The sequence below is a fragment of the Pseudopipra pipra genome, chromosome W (genome assembly GCF_036250125.1).
Source record: "Pseudopipra pipra isolate bDixPip1 chromosome W, bDixPip1.hap1, whole genome shotgun sequence".
In the NCBI taxonomy this organism is placed as follows: domain Eukaryota; kingdom Metazoa; phylum Chordata; class Aves; order Passeriformes; family Pipridae; genus Pseudopipra; species Pseudopipra pipra.
Window position 1 is genome coordinate 38366458 of NC_087580.1, and position 22321 is coordinate 38388778.

General features: G+C 53.8%; 2 protein-coding genes across 2 annotated transcripts; both read right to left on the minus strand.

Moving 5' to 3' along the window:
• Window positions 1-11315: 11315 nt before the first annotated feature.
• LOC135405030 (gastrula zinc finger protein XlCGF7.1-like) lies at window positions 11316-12245 on the minus strand. Its single transcript, XM_064639749.1, has one exon. The coding sequence runs from the start codon at window positions 12198-12200 to the stop codon at window positions 11316-11318; it is 885 nt and encodes a 294-aa protein (XP_064495819.1). The 5' UTR covers window positions 12201-12245.
• A 1221-nt stretch (window positions 12246-13466) lies between these two features.
• Window positions 13467-13850, minus strand: LOC135405031 (zinc finger protein 239-like). The gene has a single exon (XM_064639750.1). The coding sequence runs from the start codon at window positions 13848-13850 to the stop codon at window positions 13467-13469; it is 384 nt and encodes a 127-aa protein (XP_064495820.1).
• Window positions 13851-22321: the final 8471 nt, after the last annotated feature.

Consider the following 22321-nt stretch of genomic DNA (forward strand, 5'->3'; position numbering starts at 1 on the left):
GCCTTGGGTGCCGGTGCGGTGGGCAGCGGCAGCAGTGGCTCCATGCGTGATTGCAGTGCCATGCCCAGCCCCAGCCAGGGGCTGACGGGATCGCTGTGGCTCTGGCGGCCCCGACTCAGAATGGTGTGCCCGCGCATGTGTGCCGGCAGCTCCTCAGGCAGTGGTGCAGGGGGGACCTTATCCCCCGCACTGCCGACAGCCATGGTCCCAAGCGGTGGGACGGGGGAGGGTCCCCTCCCCTTCTTCACAGCAAGTGTTTTTTCCCCTGGTACCCCTCCTCTCCCTAGAGCGGCGAGTTGATGACAGTAGCAATGGCTTCGGGGGGTGCAGTCGGGGGAGGGGGGAAGCTGTTTGTCTTTTTACCTCGTTACACCAACCACCCCCCCCTCTGAAACGTGCCTATTTGCAGCTATTTCTCCCTCTCCTATGTTTTTGTCTTAAGCAGACTCCATGATTAGGTTGCTAGTTCCTTCTGTTGATTTTCTCTGAGTGAACCCGTCCTCTCCTCCCCCTCCTCCCCCTCCTTCGTCCTCCGGCTGCAGGGGGTGGGGGAGCAGTGTTCAAGAGAAATGGGTGATGGGGGGGCAAAAGACGGAAAAAGGGAAAGACAACTTAAAACTGACAATACCCCAACTTACAAATCAAATAAGATTGCAGTGTTTTTACAGCAATAGGTGTTACACATGTTACAGGCAACCCTCATTTCTCCCACAAGCTAAAGTGTTGCTGAGCGTGCTCATGACATTCTCAAACGTTTTCTTCAAAAACAGAAAGGGAGACTGATGAAAGAATCCCTTGAAGCAAGATTAAAAATGAGGTAATGTACATGTTTAGCTTTTTGCATGTTGCAGAACGTTGTTAGGAATCTCCTATAGTTCACCATTTCGCATCTTTTACATGAAATTTGGCTGTTTCCCCCGGGGGCAGGGTGCGGGTAGAAAATTTGCACATGGAACGATGAGACGAAGGGGGTAGTCTTGCCCCCTGCAAAAGTAGTTCTATTGCCTTTATGACAGAGTATCATTGCTCTATGAGAAGGGTTGAAGATTTCCAAGATAATATCCTATATTTTCTTGCTGTATTCATCTTTTGCATGGAGAGTTATGCAGGATTTGCAGATTGTTGTTGGTGGCTATGCCATAAATTTCCTTTGAATTATGAAAGTAATAAGAAGTGCACAGCCAATGACTACTTGAAATGTGTGTGTGACTGATGAGTGTCTGAGGTGGCCACCTAAGTGTGACTGGAAAAAACTGTGTGAAAGAGAAAAGCTACATGAATGTGTAACTGTGTAAACTTAAAAATACTTTCCGTCGGTGTCGAGATTTTAAGAAGGTGTTAGGACTGAGGTTGAATAAGAGATTCTTACAGAAATTTGGTGTTCTATTTCAACCCTGTATGAAGATTGTGGAGGTTAAATCTCAGGTGAAGTTTTTCCACTGGTGTTGTTCCTTAGCTGTGTGAGCTGCGCAGGAGACCATTAGTTTTGGAGCAAGTAAAAACCATAAGCCAGCAAGCATTAGTGCAGGCTGCAGAGTTAGCAGAGCCCAGAGCATGGTGCACAACCATGCGTCCAGGTGCCCAGGAATCATTCTTACAATTCGTGGAAGAGCTGCAAGATGCTGTAGAGAAACAAGCTTTTGACACTCAGTTATAGAAGCTGCTAGTTACACAATTAACCAGAGATAATGCCAATATAGACTGTCAAAAAGTACTATCCTTGATGCAATGATGCAGGCTTGTGCCGGGGTGGGGTCCTTAGACCATCAAATAATTGCATTTGCATCTGCTATGGCAGTAGTGAGGGTCGTTTGAGCTTTTCTGTGTTTCCAGGATTTAAATCAGGAGTTGTTGATGTTGCTGCCTTGCTTGTTCAGCCCATTGCAGGGGGGCCCTTGCAGACTGTCAAGGCCATCCTGCGTGCCTTTTCAGGGGCATCTGCAGTATGGTGGATAGTGTGTCTTCAGGCCTCCTGGCTGGAGGCCAGAGCAGACCAGTTATGCTGATCAGTGTGCCAGAGCTGAAATGTTGTTTTAAAGAGTCCTTATATATTCTCTTAAAAACCCCTCCCATGCAGCAGCTGGTGGCAATATTCATTGTAAAACAGCTAGTCCTTCATCCTTAAGATGTGCCCTGCCCATTGCAGCTGTGTTCTCAGCAAAATAGCCTCACTACTTGTGACTGCTGCTTGTTTCATACTAGACGTATTGCTTGCGTAATTTGACTAGTGGATGTTTAGGATTATGCAAAGGCAACATGAGTTAAGTGCCTTGTTAATCGGTTGTTCTAATAGCACACTTGCAAGACGTTTTGTTCATGTTGCAATCATTGCTGCTAATTATACAAGGCAATTCTGTGTTATAGCTTTCACACCTTATCCACCACTGATAATTTCTAAAAGAGACACAAATAGCTCAACTTATACTTTTTGTGAGTTATGTTCCCCAAGCAGAGTTTCGTGAGTGTCGAAATGAAGAATTTGGTTCTACTGATGCACCACAAGTCTTTTGGTCACTGCTGATTTCTGCCCTAACCTGTACTCTTTGTGATGCTCAAAGCTTGCTGTTAATTGTCCAAACAAACAAACTTCTGTAGTCATGCCAGGGGTTGGGGTTGTGAGACTAGGAGGTACTGCTCAGAGTTTTCTTTTAGAACATACAGATCCTGTGTGACTTAAGCAATGGCTCCTACCTAGAGAACAGCTGTTGGCCCTGCAACAGCTTGTTAAAGAGCAGCTTGATTACATTGAACCATCTCAGAATCCTTTAATTACCCCGTCTTTGTGCTGAAGAAAAAATCTGTGAAATGACGACTGTTGTATGGTCTCAGACGAGTTGGTGCAGTCATGGTAACCATGTAAGCATTGGTTTATTGACCCCTTCTGTGCTTTCTGCTGAATAACCCATTGTTGTTATTAATTTGACAAGTTGTTTTTTCACAATCCAGTTAGACCCCAGTAATAGAGAAAAATTTGCATTTTCAGTTCCATCTATTATTCGTGCAGAACCTTTCGAGCGTTATCCACAGAAAACCCTCTCCCATGGAATGAAGAGCTTTTCTATAATTTGTCAGTCCTTTATGATTCCAACATTATTTTCTGTACTAATGCAATTTTCTGACTGTCTTTTGTTGTCATTATATAAATGATATTTCTGCCGACTGTAGCCACTGAGGATCAGCTGGGTGTGTTGGACACTGAAACCAGAAAGAGTTTACAATTCTTTGGCCTAGTAGTTTCTCCTGACACGGTGCAGTGAGAGGTACCCTGGAAATATTTAGGGTTCACGTACACAAAAAGCAGTCATTCCTCAACCAATTCAATTGGGTATTAATGTTAAAACTCTTACTGACATACAGTAGCTATTAAAGTCTTTAAATTAGATTGCATCATACTTGAAATTGCCAAACACCCACCTGGCACCTCTATTTGACCTGCTCAAACATTCTGACAATTTTCAGGAACTGAGGGAACAGACTGAGAGAACTGACTAACAGAGCAGTTTGAACCATCCAACAAGTAGAGCAAGCTTTACATTCTAAATTTGTTTCACACATTGATCATTGTCAAATTGTCTAATTTTTCATTTTTGCATATCACAGAGTTCCTTTTGTCAAAAACCTGCTCCTGGATTGTTTGAGCACATAGCTCAAATCACCATTAAGGCTAGAGGAAGATGCATAGAGAGTACTGGCAGAGATCCAGCTCACATTGCTGTACCTGTACACTCTCATTACTTTGAGTGGTGTCTGACAAACATATATGAAATGCAAACTGCTTTAGCTGGGTTCCACGGCCAAATTTCTTATCATTCATTAGTCCATAGAAGGAGTGCAATGTCTGGGTCACCTTAATGAAGGCCTTGAATCAAACCACCTTTTGTGCCTTGCTTGCATGGCCTGAGCAGCCTTTTCCTACCTGTCTGGTAGGAGTTCTGTTAAATGGCAGTGAGGCCAGCCTTATAGCAGCCTCAGACCCCTGACAAAGTCGTTTTGTACAGTTATGCGGCAGTATATAGGCAGTTGGGATTTGTTGCAAGAAAATTGCCCTCTGGTCTGTTTCTCATATGTGGAGACAGGGCCTGACCAGGAATTCCCAAAGGGATAACAGGGGAACCTTGTACCATAGGTCGTGTAGGATTGTTAACACCTTCTCACAAAGTGCCCTTTAACCACAGTGGGAAAAAAAAAAAAAAAAAAAAAAAAAGAAGAGCCCCTAGATGGTCTTACAGTCTTGAGGAAGACAGGTAAAGCTGCGGTAGTGTGGAAATAAAATTTGGATGACAGCATCAAATTGTTCATCAAGAAAATTCTCCTCAAATTGTGGAACATCGAGCTGTAACCCTTGCTTTTCAGTTTTTTCCTAATCAACCTTTGAATGTTATTGCTGACTCTGCATATGTTGTTAATTTGTTACAGTGACTTGCTCAGGTGGTGTTGTATTGTCCATTTCCAGGTCTTATTTTTCAAGCATTGTTTGTACTCTAAAGAACTCCTTTGCAGAGGCTTGTTCCAGCAGGTTTGCTATGCTTCGATCCAGCACAGCTTCATGGTTCTTCACCTCTTTTAGAGTTTTGGGAAAAACACGCTGTGCTTTGCCAAAAGCCTCCTCCAAATTGATGATCTTGTGGTCCCCGTGGGAGCTGAGGACAGAGCACATGTAAGGGGGGTACTTTTGGATTAGATGATCAATGGAGCACAGAGGCGTGAGAAAGGAATCATATTAGGATGTGAAACCAGCTGAGTATGGTACAATGTAACTTCATGGCACAAGCGAATTGTAAGGTCCATTGTACTTTTTGGCAAGTCAGCTGGATATCCCCTATTATCAGAGCTGAGTTCTTCCTTGGTTTTGCTACATATTGCAAGATAGATACATCTACCCTTGAAACACAATGGTAGAGGTCATACATAGGGGTGAGAAAGATGATGATGGGAGGAAGATTCTGTGGGCAGGGGTCGCTGGCCCCTTGCCCTACAGCAGGGCATGCACAGACTGTTGCTATCAGGGGATGAACAGGCGGGGTTTGGCTGCCACTCAGGCATCACCTTATACTGCGTACTGGCCCTACGTGGTGTAATGTAGAGCTGATAAAATGGGGTGTCAGGACTGCTGGGGTGAGCGATCCTCATCCTGCCATGGAGACTGTGTTGTTCCGCCGGGACGCCCGCTAAGCACGGGCACCGACCAGCTGCTGCAGATCCTGGCAGCCCTGGCCTGTATGTGTGGGTAAGCACAGTTTATTGATAGGAAGCTTCTGAGAGAACAAACTTTTTAATATCCTTTTAGTGTTCCTTTAATTCCCCTTTTATGTTTATGGTATTTTTCCTTTAGTTTCCCTCTTTACTAACCAATATCGTGTTATCCATAATAATGTGTTAAGATCCTTTTTTGGTATCCCTTTTCACTAGTTAATACTGTATTAAATGATGTTCGTAGTATTTGTTTTAATGCCACCCGATAAGGTAGTTAGTTTGTATCCTTTTTTAGTTTTTAATTCCTCTTGCTAAGTTTATTACTATTATTATTATTCTCACTGTAATAAAAGATATTTTGTGTGTTTGAGTATTTCTGGCACTTGTCTTTATTCCGGACATGTATCCAAGCGAACGGTTACAATCACAGCTCCTCTGTGACATCAGATCTTTCCTGTGACATCACATCCTCCCCATGATATCACACCTGCTCTGTGACATTACGTCCTTCCTGAGACATCACATCTTCCCTATGGCGTCACATCCATCATAAGACATCACATCTCCCTTGTGATATCAGATCATCCCTGTCATGTCATGTCCTCCCTTGTGACATCACAGCTCCCCTGTGACATAACATCCTCCCTGTGACATCACATCCGTCCTGTGACATCCACATCTCCCTTATGACATCATATCGGTCCTGTGACATCACATTTTTCGTGTGATATCACAGCTCCCCTGTGATGTCACATGCATCATATGACATCACATCTCTCATGTGATAACATATTATCCCTGTGACATCACATCCTCCCTTCTGACATCACACGTTCCTGTGACAACACACCTCCCTGTGACATCACATCTGTCCTATGATATCACATCCATCACATGATATCACATATATCCTGTGATATCATATCACTGTGATGTCACGTGCTCCCCTGTGACCTCACATCGTCCCTGTGACATCACAGCTCCCTATGATAACACATCCACCCTGTGACATCACATTTCCCCTATGACATCACATCCATCATATGGTATCAAATAATCCCTGTGACATAACATCCTCCCCTGTGACATCACATCTCCCCTATAACATCACACCTCCCCATGATATCACAGTTGCCCAGTGACATCATACCCTCCCTGTGACATCACACCTCCCCTGTGACATCATATCCTTGTTGTGACATCAAGGCTCCTTTATGATGTTACATCCATCATATGACATCACATCTCTCCAGTGATATCATGTCATCCCTCTGACATCACACCGGCCCTGTGACAGCCCGTGACATCACATTGCCCCTGTGACATCACAGCTCCCCTATGACATCACATTTTTCTTTGACATCAAATCTCCCATATGGCATCATGTCCATCATATGACATCACATCTTTTCTGTGATATCATAGAATCCCTGTGAATGCACGTCCTCCCCATGACATCACATCCTTCCTGTGACATCATGTCCTCCCTGTGACATCACACCTCCTCCTGACATCACATCCATCCTTGTGACATCACAACTATAATATGACATCACATCTCCCCTATGACATCACACCTCCCCTGTGACATCAAACCTCTACTGTGATATCATATCATGCCTGTGATGTCAGGTCCTCCCCTGTGACATCACATCCTCCCCGTGACATCACAGTTCCCCTATGACATCATAACCTTTCTATGACATCACATCTCCCCTATGATGTCACATCCTTCATATGATATCACATCTCTCTTGTGATATCCTATCATCCCTGTGACGTGACATGCTCCCCTGTGACATCACAGCTCTCCTATGATTTGACACCCATCATATGACATCACATTCTTCCTGAGACATCACATTTCCCAAATGACATTGCATCCTCCTCGTGACATCAGAGTTCCCCTGTGACATCACATCCTTTCTGTGACATCACATCTACCAATGTCACAACCATAATATGTCATCACATCTCCCCTGTGACATCACATCCAGTGACATCTAGATCCATCCCAAGGCTGGGGGTGTGTGTGAGACAGGCAGAACCACAAATGCCTGCACAGCCCAGAGCAGTCAGTGTGGGGCTGTGCTTGCTGCTGTAGAGACCCCCAGGGAACAAACCCAGGCAGGAGTTTGGGGGGGGTGTCCCTAAGGAGGACACTTGCCTTATTGTTGCTTCTTATTTGTAATATCTTACAGATCTATCACACAACACCTAAGGATGGATTCTACAGAATATGTGCCATAGATATTTGGGTTGGGTCTGGCTGAGCTGCAGTTCAGTTCCCCACAGCAGCCCTCCCAGGGCTGGGCTTGGCATTGGCAGCTGGAAGGGGGTTGAGAACACCCCAGTGTTTTGGCCACTGCTGAGCACAGCACCAACACTGGGACATTCCTTCCTTAGCTGAGGGCAAGAGCCTGGCAGGGGACCCAAGTAGGCCAGCTGAGCCCAACTGACCCAAGGGACATTGCAGACCATGGGAGGTCAGCTCAGCTCTAAAAGCTGAGGCAGGGAGCAGGAGGGGGGCATTCATTGTCTGATGGCTGCCTGCTGAGGAACCGTCCCACGGACCCAAGCCCTGCTCCTCGGGAGTGGCCGACCATGGCTGCTCATGGGAAGCAGAGAACAAACCCTGCTGTCTTTTGCTTTAAATAAACTGCCTTATCTCAACCCACCAGTTGTTTTTTTTTCCCACCTTACTCTCTCCCCTGTCCTGTTGGGAAGGGGAGTGATAGAGCAGCTGGGAGGGCACCTGGTGTCCAGCCAAAGTCAACCCACCACACACCTGAACACTTCCAGAGACTCCACCACCTCCCCGGGCTACTTGTTCCAATGCCTGAGCACTCTCTCAGTGGAAAAAGGTTTCTTTAATATCTAATATGAACCTTGCCCAAAGAAGTTTAAGGCCATTCCCTCACAATCTTTCACTATAGCCTTGGCAGAAGAGACCGACCCCAACTCCACTAAAAACCTCCTTTCAGGTCACTGTAGAGAGCAATGAGGTCCCCCCTGAGCCTCCCCCTCGCCAGACTCAACAAGCCCAGTTCCCTCAGCCGTCCCTCAGCAGACATGTTTTCCAGAGCCTTCCCCAGCTCCGTTCCCTTCTCTGGACACGCTCCAGCCCCTCAAGGACCTTTTGGCACTGAGGGGCCAGAACTGGACACAGCACTCCAGGTGGGGCCTCCCCAGTGCCCAGCACAGAGGGGCAATCAGTTCTCTGCTCCTGCTGGCCACACTCTTCTCCACAAAGGTCATGGACCCCTTGGCCTTCTTGCCCCCCTGGGCACACTCTGCCTCATATCCAGCCACTGTCAAGCAGCACCCCCAAGTCCCTTCCTGCTGAGCAGCTCTCCAGCCCCTCTGCCCCCAGCCTGGAGCGTTCCAGGGGGTTGTTGGGACCCAAGGGCAGGCCCTGACACTTGGCCTTATTGATCCAGCCTGTCCAGATCCCTCTGCAGAGCCTTCCTGCCCTCCAGCACATCCACACTCACACCCAACGTGGTGTTGTCCACGACTTTCCTGAGGGGGCACTCGATCCCCTGGCCCAGATCATCCCCAACGATGTTAAACAGGAGCAGCCCCAACCCTGAGCCCTTGGGAACCCCACTAGTGACCAGCCCCACCTGGATTTCCTTCCATTCCCCACCACTCCCTGGGCCATCAGACACTTTGTCACCCAGCAAACAGTTCCCCGGGCAAGCCATGAGCAGCCAGTTTGTGCAGGAGATGCTGGGGGAGATGGTGCCAAAGGCTTTCTGGAATTCCAGAGAGACACATCCCCAGCCTTTCCCTCAGCTGCTGAGCGGGTCCTTTGTCAGAGAAGATGAGGTTGGTCAGGCAGGACCTGCCTTTCCCAACCCCACACTGGCTGGGCCTGATCCCCTGGTTGTCCTGCCCGTCCCATGGGATGGCACTGAGGAGGATCTGCTGCATGGACTTCCCAGGTCCTGAGGCCAATGGGACAGGCCAGGAGTTGCCCAGATGCTCCTTTTGGCCCTTCCTGGGGATGGGCATCCCATGTGCTTGTTGCCAGTCAGCTGGGACTTGTGCAGTTGTGCAGCACTGCTGGGGAATGAGTGAGAGTGGCTTGGCCAGCTCTTTCTCCAGCTCCCTCAGGATTCTTGGCTGCATCCCATGTGGGCCCAGGCACTTGGGGGGGTCTCACTGGCAGAGTAGGTCACTGACCATTTCCTCCTGCATTGTGGGGGCTTCACTCAGCTCCCCAGCACCAGCTTCGAGCCAAAGCCTGCCTGCCAGGTGTCCAAGGGGTCAGTTCTGCTGCCCCCTCCTTCCTTCCCCCACAATGGAAAACTCCCTCATTTTGGGTCCCTGTGCCCCAGACGGCTCCAACCACCACCTCACCCACCAGTCCCACAATCATGGAATGCTTTGGCTTGGGAGGGGCCTTCAAGAGCATCTCAGCACCCTCAGAGTCAAGAATTCCTTCCTACTATTTCCTCCAACCCTGCCCTCAATCTGTGTGAAACCACTGCCCCTTGTCCTGTCACTCCAGGCCCTTGTCCAAAGTCTCTCTCCATCTTTCTGGTTGGCTCCCTTCAGGCACTGGAAGGCCACAATCAGGTCAGCACAAAGCTTTCTCTTCTCCAGCCTGAACAATCCCATTTATCTCAGCCCTGAGATATTTCTGAACCTCCCAGAATCCAGGGGCCATTGGGACCCTGCAGAACCTCCTGCATTCCAGTGGTCCTTGTGAAACTGCAGGCTCTCCTGGAACCCAAGGATTCCTGGAACACTGCAGAGCTCACGGAACCAAAGGGCCACTGTCCCACTGCAGCTCCTCCTGAAGCACAAGGGACCCTGGGACAGTGGGAAATCTCCTGGAATCCAAAGGGCATTTTGGGACTGCAGGGCCTCGTGGAACAAAAGGAACCTTTGGAGACTGGGGAAGCTCATGGAATCCAGGGGCCATTGGGACATGTGGGGCCTCCTGGAAGAAAAGGAACCCTGAGAATTTCTGTGGGAACAAGTTGAGGCAGGAGCAGCTGCATTCAGTTAATCAGGATCCAAAAGGAGTGTTTTGGCCTTGACTGGTGTTTTCCATCCAGAGAGTGCTGTTTGCCAAAGTGGAAACCACTTGGAACGCTCTGCATGGTAGCCTGTGTTTTTCTCTGGTGGCTGAACACAGCCAGCACATGAGGGGAGGGGAATGTGTGAGATCAGGGCACTGCTTTTGGGCCATGCTGGGAATTCCAGTGGACTAAAAGACAAACTTCAGATGCTGTTTCCAAAGGAACCCCAATGAAAGGGGGACGCCGGAAAGATGGGCGGACAAGTCCCGCAATGGAACTCTGTGTGTGCAGACTCATTTTCTCCTTCAGTGCCCACAGGAGAGAGGGCAAAAAGTGGGGGTTGGGACCCCAAAACTGTTTGGGGGGAAAATTGGAGATTGAGGGGACAATGGGAAAGTGGGAGGAACAGGGAAAAGGGTGGAAAAGGAGGTATAGTCTGGCAAGTCCCACAGTCCCATGGGGGTCTATGGGCATAAGGGGGCTAGGAAAGGGGGGGGACAGGCCTTGAGCTTCCAACTTCCTGTGGGGTGCTGGGGGCTGCTGGATCCAATCTCAGCCTTCAATTATGCCAACAGAATCAATTTAGAGGAATTAGAGAGGTGCGACTGAAAAACTTCTGTCCCCCAGGTTTTAATGATGGCAAATCAGATCTATTGATAGAAATGAATTTATTTAGGGTTCCAAATGATCAGACAAAAGATCTTCATCAAAATTATTTATTGCACAATAGACACACTAAAACTAGCAGGAGTACAGGATAAGATAGGACAGTGCTCTACACTAAAGCAATTGTTGAAGCCAATTGTTGAAGCTGGCAAAAAAGCAATAATTCCTAATTAGAGACGGATGGAACTCCCCCAGACCAATGCTGGTGGGGAGATCTCTGCTCTAAACTTCCAGGACTGACACCCCAAGAAGGGTTCTGTTGCAAGAACCAGCCACTGGGAAAGGGGACTGGCCCTTTCTGGTCGAAAGGGATGGACTGACAGTCACTGGACTCCAGGGGTTGCCTCACCATCAGGGGGTTCATTTGGGGTGGAAGCAGCGGCCGAAGCTCTTCCCACAGTCGGGGCACTCACCGGGGTTCTATTATCGGTGGGTCCGTTGGTGTCTGGTCAAGTTAGAGCTCTGGGGAAAGCTCTTCCCACACTCCCCACACTTGTAGGGCCTCTGCCCGGTGTGGATGTGCTGGTGGGTGACAAGGTTGGAGTTCTGGTTGAACCCCTTCCCACAGTCAGTGCAGTGGAAGGCCCACTTCCCTGTATGTGCCTGCTTGTGCTTCAGGAGATATGAGCTGGTCTGAAACCTCTTCCCACAATCCAAGCACTTGTAGGGCCTTTCCCCGGTGTGAATGCGCTGGTGGACATGGAGGGTGGAGCTCTCCCTGAAGCTCTTCCCACATTCCCCACATGTGTAGGGCCGTTCTCCAGTGTGGATGCGCTGGTGACTGCGGAGGTTGGAGCTGTCACTGAAGCTCTTCCCACATTTCCCACAGGTGTAGGGCCGTTCTCCAGTGTGGATGTGCTGGTGGCTGAGGAGGTGGGTGCTCTGCCTGAAGCTCTTCCCACATTCCAAGCATTTGAAGGGCTTCTCCATGCTGGGAGGATGCTCAGGGACCACCAGGTCAGAGCTCCCCCTCAAGCTCCGGCCGCCTTCCCGGCACAGGCTGGCTCTTTCCTCCTCAGAGCACCCTGGGATGGCTTTGGAGCCCCTCCTGTGGGGGGATCTCCGGCCCTTTTCCTCCCCGCTGCCTTCCTGCGCCGGGGAGCCCTTCAAAACGGCCTCTCCCACCAGGGTCTCACGGGGGGATTTGTCCTCCGGGCTCTCCGTCCTCAGCTCGGGGCCTGGGGCAGGAAGCAAGAAGGACAGGCAGGGGATTTGCCTCCGGCCCACAGGGAAGGCCAAGGACATCCCCCCAACTCCGGCCCCGGCAGGACGGCGGCGCCAGCGGGGTTGTCCTGCAGCCGGGGCCATGCTCGGCTGACAGAGCCAGCACAACACCCGCCCAAAGGGACACTGACTTCCTCCTCACCTGCCTGGGGGGCCCAAGGCATCTTCCTCTTCCTCGCAGCCTCCTCCTCCATCCGCCCAAGCTTTGGGAAGGACAAATCCTGATGGGGGAGAAAACAAGGGCTGAGCGCGTTGGCTTGGGGGTTCCTCCTGCCCAAGTCCATCTCTAGAGCTCACCGGGCATCCTGTGTCCATAAAAACCTCCAAAACACCAAAATTCAGCCCAGAAAAACCCAAACCACCCAGAATCAAGCAAAAAAGCCCTCAGAAATAGCAGGAAGTCCACCACCTTCCAAAAGCTGAAATTCAGCCAAACAATACTCCAAAATATGAAGATTCAGACAAAAAATATCTCCCAGGAGTTCCCTCTCTCTGGTCTCTCCCCTCTGGGGTTCGGAGGGTCTCCCCTGTCTGTCACGCTGGGGGTCCCACTTAGGGATTCTGGGAGTGTTGGGGTCCCAAGGGTTCCTTCTCCTGTGACTCTTGCCTTTAAGTGCCGCATTCCCAGACATTCCCCCTCTCCAGGTTCTCCATTCTGTTTTCTCAGGGATCCCAGGGGTCTCCACTGTCCAGGTTTGCCCTTCTCTGTGCCCTCCGTTTAAGGCTCCTGGGGGTCCTAGGGCTCCTCCCTCTCCGTGCTCCCCCCTCCAGGTTGCCAGGGGTCCCCCAGCTCCACCATCGCCCCGCTCCGCCCTCCACACTCGGCAGCTCCCGGGCTCCACACCCACCCCGGGCACTCCCGGGGGGCCCCAAACCCGCTGTGTCCCCCCCGCTGGCACCGGGCTGACAATGGAGCCGGCGGGGCCTGACCCAGCAACACCAACCCCCACCGTGGGGGGGACCCGCATCCCCCCGCCCACTGTAGGGGCTCTGCCCCCAACCCAGCCCAGCACCCCCAAAAAACACCTCCAAGAGCCCCCAAGGGCACAGCCCTGCACAAGGGCCAGCTGTGCCCAAGGCAACCAAACAGCCCCACAGGCAGGGGAACACCAGAGGTTGCCCCAGGGCAATGACAGCAGGAAGTGGATCGGGCCCCCTGACACGTGGGTGGGCTCTGGGTTCAGCCTGACCAGGGGCAATTTGGCACCAACAGCACGGCCCCGACCGCTGGCTCAGCACAGGGGGCCCGAGCTCTCCCCTCTCTCCAGCCTCCACCACTCTACAAGGATCAAGTCATGGGGACAACAAGGCAGCCCCACAGCACATCCACTCCCATTCTCCCTCCTCCCCCTAGCCCCCCTCTCCCACCCCTTTCCCGGGCTGTTCTCCAGTGTGGCTGTGCTTGTGCCGGAGCAGATGAGAGCTTCGGCTAAAGCTCTTCCCACACTCTCCACACTTGTAGGGTTTCTCCCCAGTGTGGATGCGCCCGTGGGTGAGGAGGTTGGAGTTCCGCTTGAATCCCTTCCCGCAGTCCATGCAGCGGAAGGGCCTCTCATCCGTGTGTGTCTGCTCATGCAGGAGGAGATTTGAGCTGGTCTGAAACCTCTTCCCACATTTAAAGCACTTGTAGGGCCGTTCTCCAGTGTGGATGCGACGGTGGGTGCAGAGATTGGAGCTACGGCTGAAGCTCTTCCCACATTCCCCACACGTGTAGGGCCGTTCCCCAGTGTGCATGTGCTGGTGTTGGAGCAGGGTGGAGCTACGGTTGAAGCTCTTCCCACATTCCAAGCACCTGAAGGGCTTATCCCTGCTGGGAGGATGCTCAGGGACCGCCAGCTCAGAGCTCCCCCTCAAGCTCCAGCTCCCTTCCTGGCACAGGCTGGCTCTTTCCTCCTCAGAGCACCCTGGGATGGCTTTGGAGACCCTCCTGCGGGGGGATCTCCGGCCCTTTTCCTCCCCGCTGCCTTCCTGCGCCGTGGAGCCCTTCAAAACAGCCTCTCCCACCAGGGTCTCACGGGGGGATTTGTCCTCCGGGCTCTCCGTCCTCAGCTCGGGGCCTGGGGCAGGAAGCAAGAAGGACAGGGAGGGGATTTGCCTCCGGCCCACAGGGAAGGCCAAGGACATCCCCCCAACTCCGGCCCCGGCAGGACGGCGGCGCCAGCGGGGTTGTCCTGCAGCCGGGGCCATGCTCGGCTGACAGAGCCAGCACAACACCCGCCCAAAGGGACACTGACTGCCTCCTCACCTGCCTGGGGGGCCCAAGGCATCTTCCTCTTCCTCGCAGCCTCCTCCTCCATCTGCCCAAGCTCTGGGAAGGACAAATCCTGATGGGGGGAAAACAAGGGCAGACTGCATTGGCTTGGGTGTTCCTTCTGCCCAAGTCCATCTCTAGAACTCAGCGGGCATCCTGTGTCCATAAAAACCTCCAAAACACCAAGATTCAGCCCAGAAAAGCCGAAATCACCCAGATGCAGGCAAAAAAATCCCTCAGAAATAGTAAGAAGATCCTCATCCCCCCAAACCGCACAAAGCTGAAATTCAGATGAAAAATACTCCAAAATACGATGATTAGCCCCCTCTCCCTCCTCATAGCCCCCCTCTCCCACCCCTTTCCCACCCACCCCCCAAACCCCGGCTCCCCCCAGCTCCCTTTGGGGGTGACCCACCATCCCTCACGCTCCCTTTGGGGGTCCCACCCGCTCTTTTCACTTCTCTCATCCCTTTCCCATCGTGGCCGCTCCGCTCACCCGACAGCGGCAGGAAGGGCAGGGACAGGGGTGGAGCAGCAACAGCAACAGCAAGAGAACAATTCCCCCCCCATCCCGCAGGTGCCCTGGAAGGGGGAACTTGTCCCAGATATCCTGGGGGGAGGGCGAGGAGGTCGTGACATATTTGGGCTGCCAGCACAGATTTCCCTGCAAAGTCTGCACTGAGTCAAGCTCTGCACAGGGGATTGTGCCCCATGCATGGAATTGCAGAGGCTCCCCCAGGTCCCCAGAATCAATCAGCAACCAGGAATATGCACAATAAAAGGCCCCTACGAAGATTTTGGGGGGAGTGTCCTGTAGGGAGGGGACAGTGTCACCCCACCAGAGCAGGGCTGGCAAGTGGGAGGCTGCTCCAGGGCTCTGCAAGAGGCTTCGTGCTCTGCTCAACCCCAGCACTGCCTGGTACCAACACCCCCGGCTGCCCCCGGCCCTGGGCAGCTCTGCTGCCACAGGCTGTGCCCTCACCGTGGCCCTGCAATGGCCCTGCCTGTCCCTCACCCGTGGCCCTGCCCGTGGCCCTGTCCCTTGGCTCTCTCTCTGCCACCTCAGTGTGGGGCACACGGGCTGGGGGTCCCTCCCAAGCCCCCCGGGCAGCCGGCGTTGGCTGGGGGGATGTGAGGGCTGGGCCTGCTCAGCACAGCCCCGGCCTCGTGCCCAGCGCCTCTTTCCTGACCCACACAAGAGCTTCCCGGCCCCCCCAGGGCTCCCCTGCTGCTGCCTCTGCTCCTGGCCCTGCCTTTGCTGCTCCCTTGGCTGGGGCAGCGGCTGCAGGGGGGGGATGGCAGCAGCTTCAGCTCCATGGCACTTCCTGGGGGGAGCTCAGCCCGGGGGGGACGGGCAGGGACCTGATGGGGATGGACAGGGGCCCAGCAGGGACAGACAGGGCCTGCAGGGGAAGGCACAGGGACAACCTGGCCCCCCACACTGCCACCACTGTCTCTGCTCCTCCTTGCAGGCTCCGTGGCCAGGCACAGTTTGTGTTCCTGGGTGCCCACCATCTCAGCACTTGGAGACGCTCAAATCAGCGCCCGCAGCTCTGCAGCAAAGCCCCAGCTCACCTGGCACACAGGGGATGGACACAGCACCTGCTCGGGGATAGGCATTCACAGCTTTGCCCCCTTCCCCACCACAGGGCTCTCCTTCCTCAGCAGCACCTCTGCCTTGCACTTATTCTCAGCCTCACCTCAGGGACAGCTCTGGGCTCACCTCCGCGCCACTTCTCAGCCTCACCTCAGGGCCTGGGCTCAAGGACAGGAACCTGCAGGGAGGGGACATCATGTGCAAGCTCAGGGCTGCCTGCTTGCACTGGCCTCTGGGCTTCCTTCTCCTCCTACAACCAGCCCAGAACTCAGCCTGCTTTTCTAACACCACACATTTACAGACTAACCTTGGAGATAGATATGGACAGACATCTCTATCACCCTGGGGATAGAGCCTCAAGCATGTGCTGCCATAGGAATGGCAATCACAGAATCACAGAATCAGCGGGGTTGGAAAAGACCTCCAAGATCATCAAGTCCAACCCTGGATCCAACCCCGCCGTGCTTCCCAGACCATGGCACTGAGGCCACATCCACTCTCACCTTCAACACCTCCAGGGACGCTGACTCCACCCCCTCCCTGCCCAGCCCATTCCAAGGCCTGATTACTCTCTCTGCAAAAAATTGCTTCCTAATATCCAACCTAAACCTCCCCTGGCACAGCTCAAGACCCAGCCCTCTTGTCCTACTGCTGCTTCCTGGCAGAACAGCCCCACCCCCACCTGGCTCCAACCTCCTGGCAGGGACTTGCAGAGAGTGATGATTCATCCTGGGGACCTGAGGGACCCTCTGCAATCCCATCCATGGGGCACAATCTGCTCTCCAGAGCTTGACTCACTGCAGACTTTGCAGGGAAATCTCTGCTCGCAGCTGCATCCTGAGCCCAAGGTCAGTTTGTATCCACAGGTGCTGATCCAATGGGTGCCCTGGCATTGGAGCCTGGGGTCTAATTAACCTCTCCTGTGCTGCCAAACAGCAGGAGCTGTACGGCCAAGGGACATACTGTGATCCCTGTCAGTGTCCATGGCCCCTGTCAGTGTCCTTCAGGGAAAGTGGGAAGAGGAAATGAAGAAACTGGTTTGGAACTAAACTGATGTTAAAGTGGGAAAAACCTCCTTCCATGGAAATAAAACTTAGACAGTTTTTCCTGGGCTGAACGACTGGGATGAAAGACTGGGACTTCTGTGGACACTTCTGCTGGTTTCTTTGGACACTTGTGTTCCTTCAGAGAGCCCCTGGAAACACTCTGCTGTTCACTCCCAGTGCCACCAGTGCCTGGGTCCTGTCTGCAGCAGCAGATTGCAGTGGGACGGGAGAAATGCTTTTCTGAGCCTCTGGGCTGGACACAGGCACAGCCTGACCCTGAACCCAAGGGAAACAAAGACAAATTCCATGGCTTTAGCTGGAGCAAGGGTGGGGGGTTTTCCTGAGGGCAGCACTACACCAGACTTTTGTGTGTGTGTGTGAGACAGGCAGAACCACAAATGCCTTGTTATTGCTTATTGTTTGTAATATCTTATAGATATATCATACAACACCTATGAATGGATTCTGTAGAATATGTGCCACAGATATGATACAGAATATATCTGATTATTGCTTTATCTGTCTGTCCAGACAGATATTGAGTATGAAGAGTATATTGAGTATTTGAGGGATATGTTCCTCTCACTACCCTGTGAGCTCCACTCCCAATGCCAGCAAATTCCTGAAGCTCCCCCTTCTGTGCCCTGCAGGTTTTGGCAGATTTGCAAGAGCAGGGGAATCATTCCCTGCAGCCCCTTTGCACTGTAGGAAATGGGAGCCCTGTGCACATCCTGCTGCCTCCAGATTCCATTCTGGGTGTGGGAACGAACCTGTGGGGAGCAAAGAAATGCCTGGTTCTGCAGGAGCTGCAGATGCTCAAGAGGTAGCAGGACCAAGTCAGGGGCATGGGGGGGCATGGGGGGCTTTGGGGTGTGGGAGGGTCCTGGGGGAGATGGGGAGGGGCTTTGGGGATTGGGGGTACAGACCAGTACAGACCAGTACAGACCAGGACAGACCAGGACAGACCAGTACCTCCTCACTGTTCCCCAGATCTCTCCTGGAGCTGGGCCACCTTGTCCTGGGACACCTGAGCCCCCCCCAGTGCCCTCCCAGTACAGCCCAGTGCCCCCAGTACAGCCCACTGTGTTCCTGTCCCAGGGTGCTGGGTGATCCCTCTTTGAGGGGGGTTGGAAGTGATTTGAGGGGGGGGCTGTGGGAGATTTGGGGGGATCTGAAGAGTTTGGATGGGGATTTGGGGGTTTTGAGTGCCTTTAGGGAAGTTAAAAGAGGTCTTGGGGACATTGGGGGGTCAGAGGTACCTATGGGGGGAGGGGATTAAAGGGGAAATGGAGGTTAGGAGACATTTGGGAGGGGTTAATGAGGCCTGGGTGGGCAGAGGAGGGGCTGCACCAAGAGCAGGTGAGTCTTGAGACCACCCCTAGTGTCCCCAAGACCCTCTTGGTGTCCCCAGTTCCACCCCTGACACCCTGAGACCCCCCTGGTGTATCCAATGTCCCCAGGGCCTCTCCATAGCCCTAATTCCCCCCTTGACATCCCCAATTCCACTGTCCACAAACCCCTCCCCACTGTCCCCAAGGCCCATCCCTGATGTCCCCAACCCTCCATCTCACCCCAGGAGCCCCCCCTGGACCCTCTGATCACAAAAACGCCCCCACACACACTCACAGAAAGGCCAAGGGCATCTGGGGAAACATTGGGGACAGTTGGGGGGCTTTGCAGGGCACTGGGTGATTACTGGGGGATTACCAGGACACACTGGGGGGAACTGAGGGACACTGAGAGGGCACTGGGAGGGACTGGGGAGTTGCTGGGGGATTACCAGGACACACGGGGAGACACTGGCAGGTTACTGGGCCATACTGGGGGTTACTGGGTGCTCACTGCAGGATCACTGGGCCGTCCTGGGGGGCAGTGGGAGGTCACTGGGACACACTGGCTGGTCACTGAAGGGGTCACTGGAAAGTCACTGGGATATACTGGGGTCTAGGGATCCCCTTACCCAGATGTGGTACATTCCCCCCCCCGGATTTTGGGGGCCATCCCTAGGACCCCTTCTTTTTGGGGCTGGGGGACCCCCTGGACCCACTGCTGGGCTTTAGGGGACCCCCCAAAATGCCCTCAAAACCCCTGAAATCCCCCCTCGACACATCAAAACATTCTCAAGGTCCCCTCAAATGCCCTCAGAGGCCTCATCCCTCCCCAGCACCCCCTAAACCCTCTCAGTGACCCGCAAAACCCACCTGGGACCCCCCAGTCCCCTTTAGGGACCCCCCCAATCCCCCTCAGAGACCCTCAAAAACAATTAACACCCCGTAAACCCCCTAGAGACCCCAAAAATGCCTAAAAGGTCCCGCCAGGACCCCCAAACCTCCTCAGAGACCCCCAAACCCCACCTGGCACCCCCCAAATCTCCTCAGACACCAAAACCCCCTCAGAGACCCCCAAACCCCTTCAGGAACCTTCAACCACCCCCTGAGTCCCCTCAGGACACCGAACTCCTTCAGGGACCCCTCAAAACCTCCTCGGTTATCCCGAACCCCCCCGCTAAACCCTCCCGAGCCCCCCCGGGGGACTCACAGCACTCAGAGCGAACCGCAGGCCCCGCCGCCATCACCGAGTCCCGGCTGCGCGCGCACCGCGTTCAGAGAACGCCGCCGCAGCCAATCAGCGCGCGGCCACGCCCCCGCAGCCCCGCCCCCGCCCCTGCCGCGTTGGCTGCCGGGAATCGGTGATGGCGGCGGGTCGGTCGGTGAGCTCTGAGTGCAGGCGGGGGGTGCGGGAGAGCGGGGTCTGGGGATCCCCTCGGGGGCTGCGGGGAGCGCGGCTGTGGGGGGAAAGGCTGGAGGGCTCGGGAGGGTTTAGCGCGGGGGGTTCGGAGGTTCGGAGGACCCTCTCGGGGGCCGCGGGGCCCAGAGGCCTCCCAAGAACCCGGAAGGGTGATTCGATTCCTGAGAAAGTCCCTCAGAGAAAAAAATTCAAAACCACCCAACCAGAAAAAGAACCCTAAAAAAAGGAAAAGTGAGAAAAAGGTGAAGGAAAAACTGCAAGGGCCAGGATGATTTTATTACTTTGCTTCAGTTTTTCCTTGGTCTCCTCCTTCTCAGATTCTTTGCTCTCTTCCTTTACAGAAAGCTCTTCTGCTGTTCTGTGGTTTTGTGGTCCCTTAGGGGCTTTTCGAGGTCCCTGAGGAGGTTTTGGGGGGCTCTGAGAAGCTTTTGTGTCGTGAAGGGACTTAGGGGGGAGGTTGAAGGTCCCTGAAGGGGTTTGGGAATCCCTGAGGGAGTTTTGGAGTCTCCGAGGGAATTGGGAGGTCCTGGGGGGCTTTGGGGGTAGGGTCTTTGAAAGAGTTTTGGAGGTTTCTAGAGGGATTTATGGAGTCCCAGACTGTTTTGAGGGTCCCTGAGGGGGTTTTGGGGTCCCTGAAAGGGCCTGGGGGGTGCCAGGTGGGTTTTGCAGGTCACTGAGAGGGCTTAGGGTGTCCTGGGGGGAGATGAGGTCTCTGAGGGGATTTGAGGTGTCTTTGAGGAGGTTTTGATGGGTCCAGAGGTGGATTTCTGAGAGGATTTCAGGGGGTTTGCCTGGATTTTGGGGGGTCTCCGTGTCAGTCCTGTCTGGCCACGGCCAACTAAAACTCCTATGATGCCATTTCCCATCCCACCACAGCACCTCTGCCAGCCCAGCAAACCAACCCCAGGGAAAGGGGATCCCAATTCCCCCCTCGAACCCCAGAGACCCCCAAAACTCAGCACACAGAGACCCCAAAGACAGGGGGGCCCAGGTGTCCCCTAAAGCCCAGCAGTGGGGTTCAGGGGATCTCCCAGCCCCCAGGGGAAGGAGTCCTGGGGGTGCCCCCAAAAGTCCAGGGGGAGCAGAACCAACTAAGGGGATCCCAGTGCCCCCAGTATAGCCCAGTGACCTCCCACTGACCCTCAGTACGGCCCAGTAACCCCCTCAGTGACCACCCAGTGTGTCCCAGTGACCTCCCACTGCCCTCCAGGATGACCCAGTGATCCTCCAGTGAGCACCCAGTAACCCCCAGTATGGCCCAGTAACCTCCCAGTGTCCCCCCGTCTGTCCTGGTAATCTCCCAGTAACTCCCCAGTCCCTCCCAGTGCTCCCTGGTTCCCTCCAGTGTGTCCCAGTATCCCCCAGTAATCCCCCAGTGCCCCAGAAAGCCCCCCAGTTTTCCCAAACATGTCCCCAGATGCCCTTGGCCTTTCTGTGAGCAGGGTGGTGGGGTGTTTTTGTGGTCAGAGGGTCCAGGGGGTCTCCTGCGGTGAGATGGAGGGTTGGGGACATCAGGGATGGGGTTTGGGGACAGTAAGGTTAAGTTTGGGGACACTGGAATTGGGGGTGTCAAGGGGGGACTTGGGGCTGGGGAGGCCCTGGGGACATTGGAGACACGAGGGGGGTCTTGGGGTGTCAAGGAAAGAACTGGGGACACCAAGAAGGTCTTGGGGACACCAGGAGGGGGTCTCAGGACTCACCTGCTCTTGGTGCAGCCCCTCCTCTCCCCCCCAGGCCTCTTTAACCCCCCAAAAATGTCCCTTAATCTCCATTTTCCCTTTAATCCCCTCCCCTCACAGATCCCTTTGATGCCCCAATGCCACAAAAACCCTTTTTAACTCCCCCAAATACACCCAAAGACCCCCAACTCCCCCCAAATCCTCATCCAACCCCCCCAAATCCCTTCAAATCTCCCCCAGCCCCCCCTCAAATCACTTCCAACCCCCCTCCACGAGGGATCATCTGGCACCCTGGGACAGGAACACAGTGGACTGTACTGGGGGCACTGGGCTGTACTGGGAGGGCACTGGGGGGGCTCAGGTGTCCCAGGACAACGTGGCCCAGCTCCAGGAGAGATCTGGGGAGCAGTGAGGAGGTACTGGTCTGTCCTGGTCTGTCCTGGTCTGTACCCCCAATCCCCAAAGCCCCTCCCCAGCTCCTCCAGGACCCTCCCGCACCCCAAAGCCCCCCAGGCCCCCTTCAGGCCCCTGACTTGGTCCTGCTGCCCCTTGAGTGTTTCCAGCTGCTGCAGAACCAGGCATTTCATCAGCAAATGTGCAGGTGACACCAAGCTGGGGGTGTGTTGATGTTCTGGAAGGCAGGAGGGCTTTGGAGCACAGGTGGTGTGAGGAGAGGCTGAGGGAGCTGGGGGTGTTGAGGCTGGAGAAGAGGAGGCTCAGGGGAGACCTCCTGACTGTCTGCAAGTCCCTGCCAGGAGGTTGGAGCCAGGTGGGGGTGGGGCTGTTCTGCCAGGAAGCAGCAGTAGGACAAGAGGGCTGGGTCTTGAGCTGTGCCAGGGGAGGTTTAGGTTGGATATTAGGAAGGAATTTTTTCCCAAGAGAGT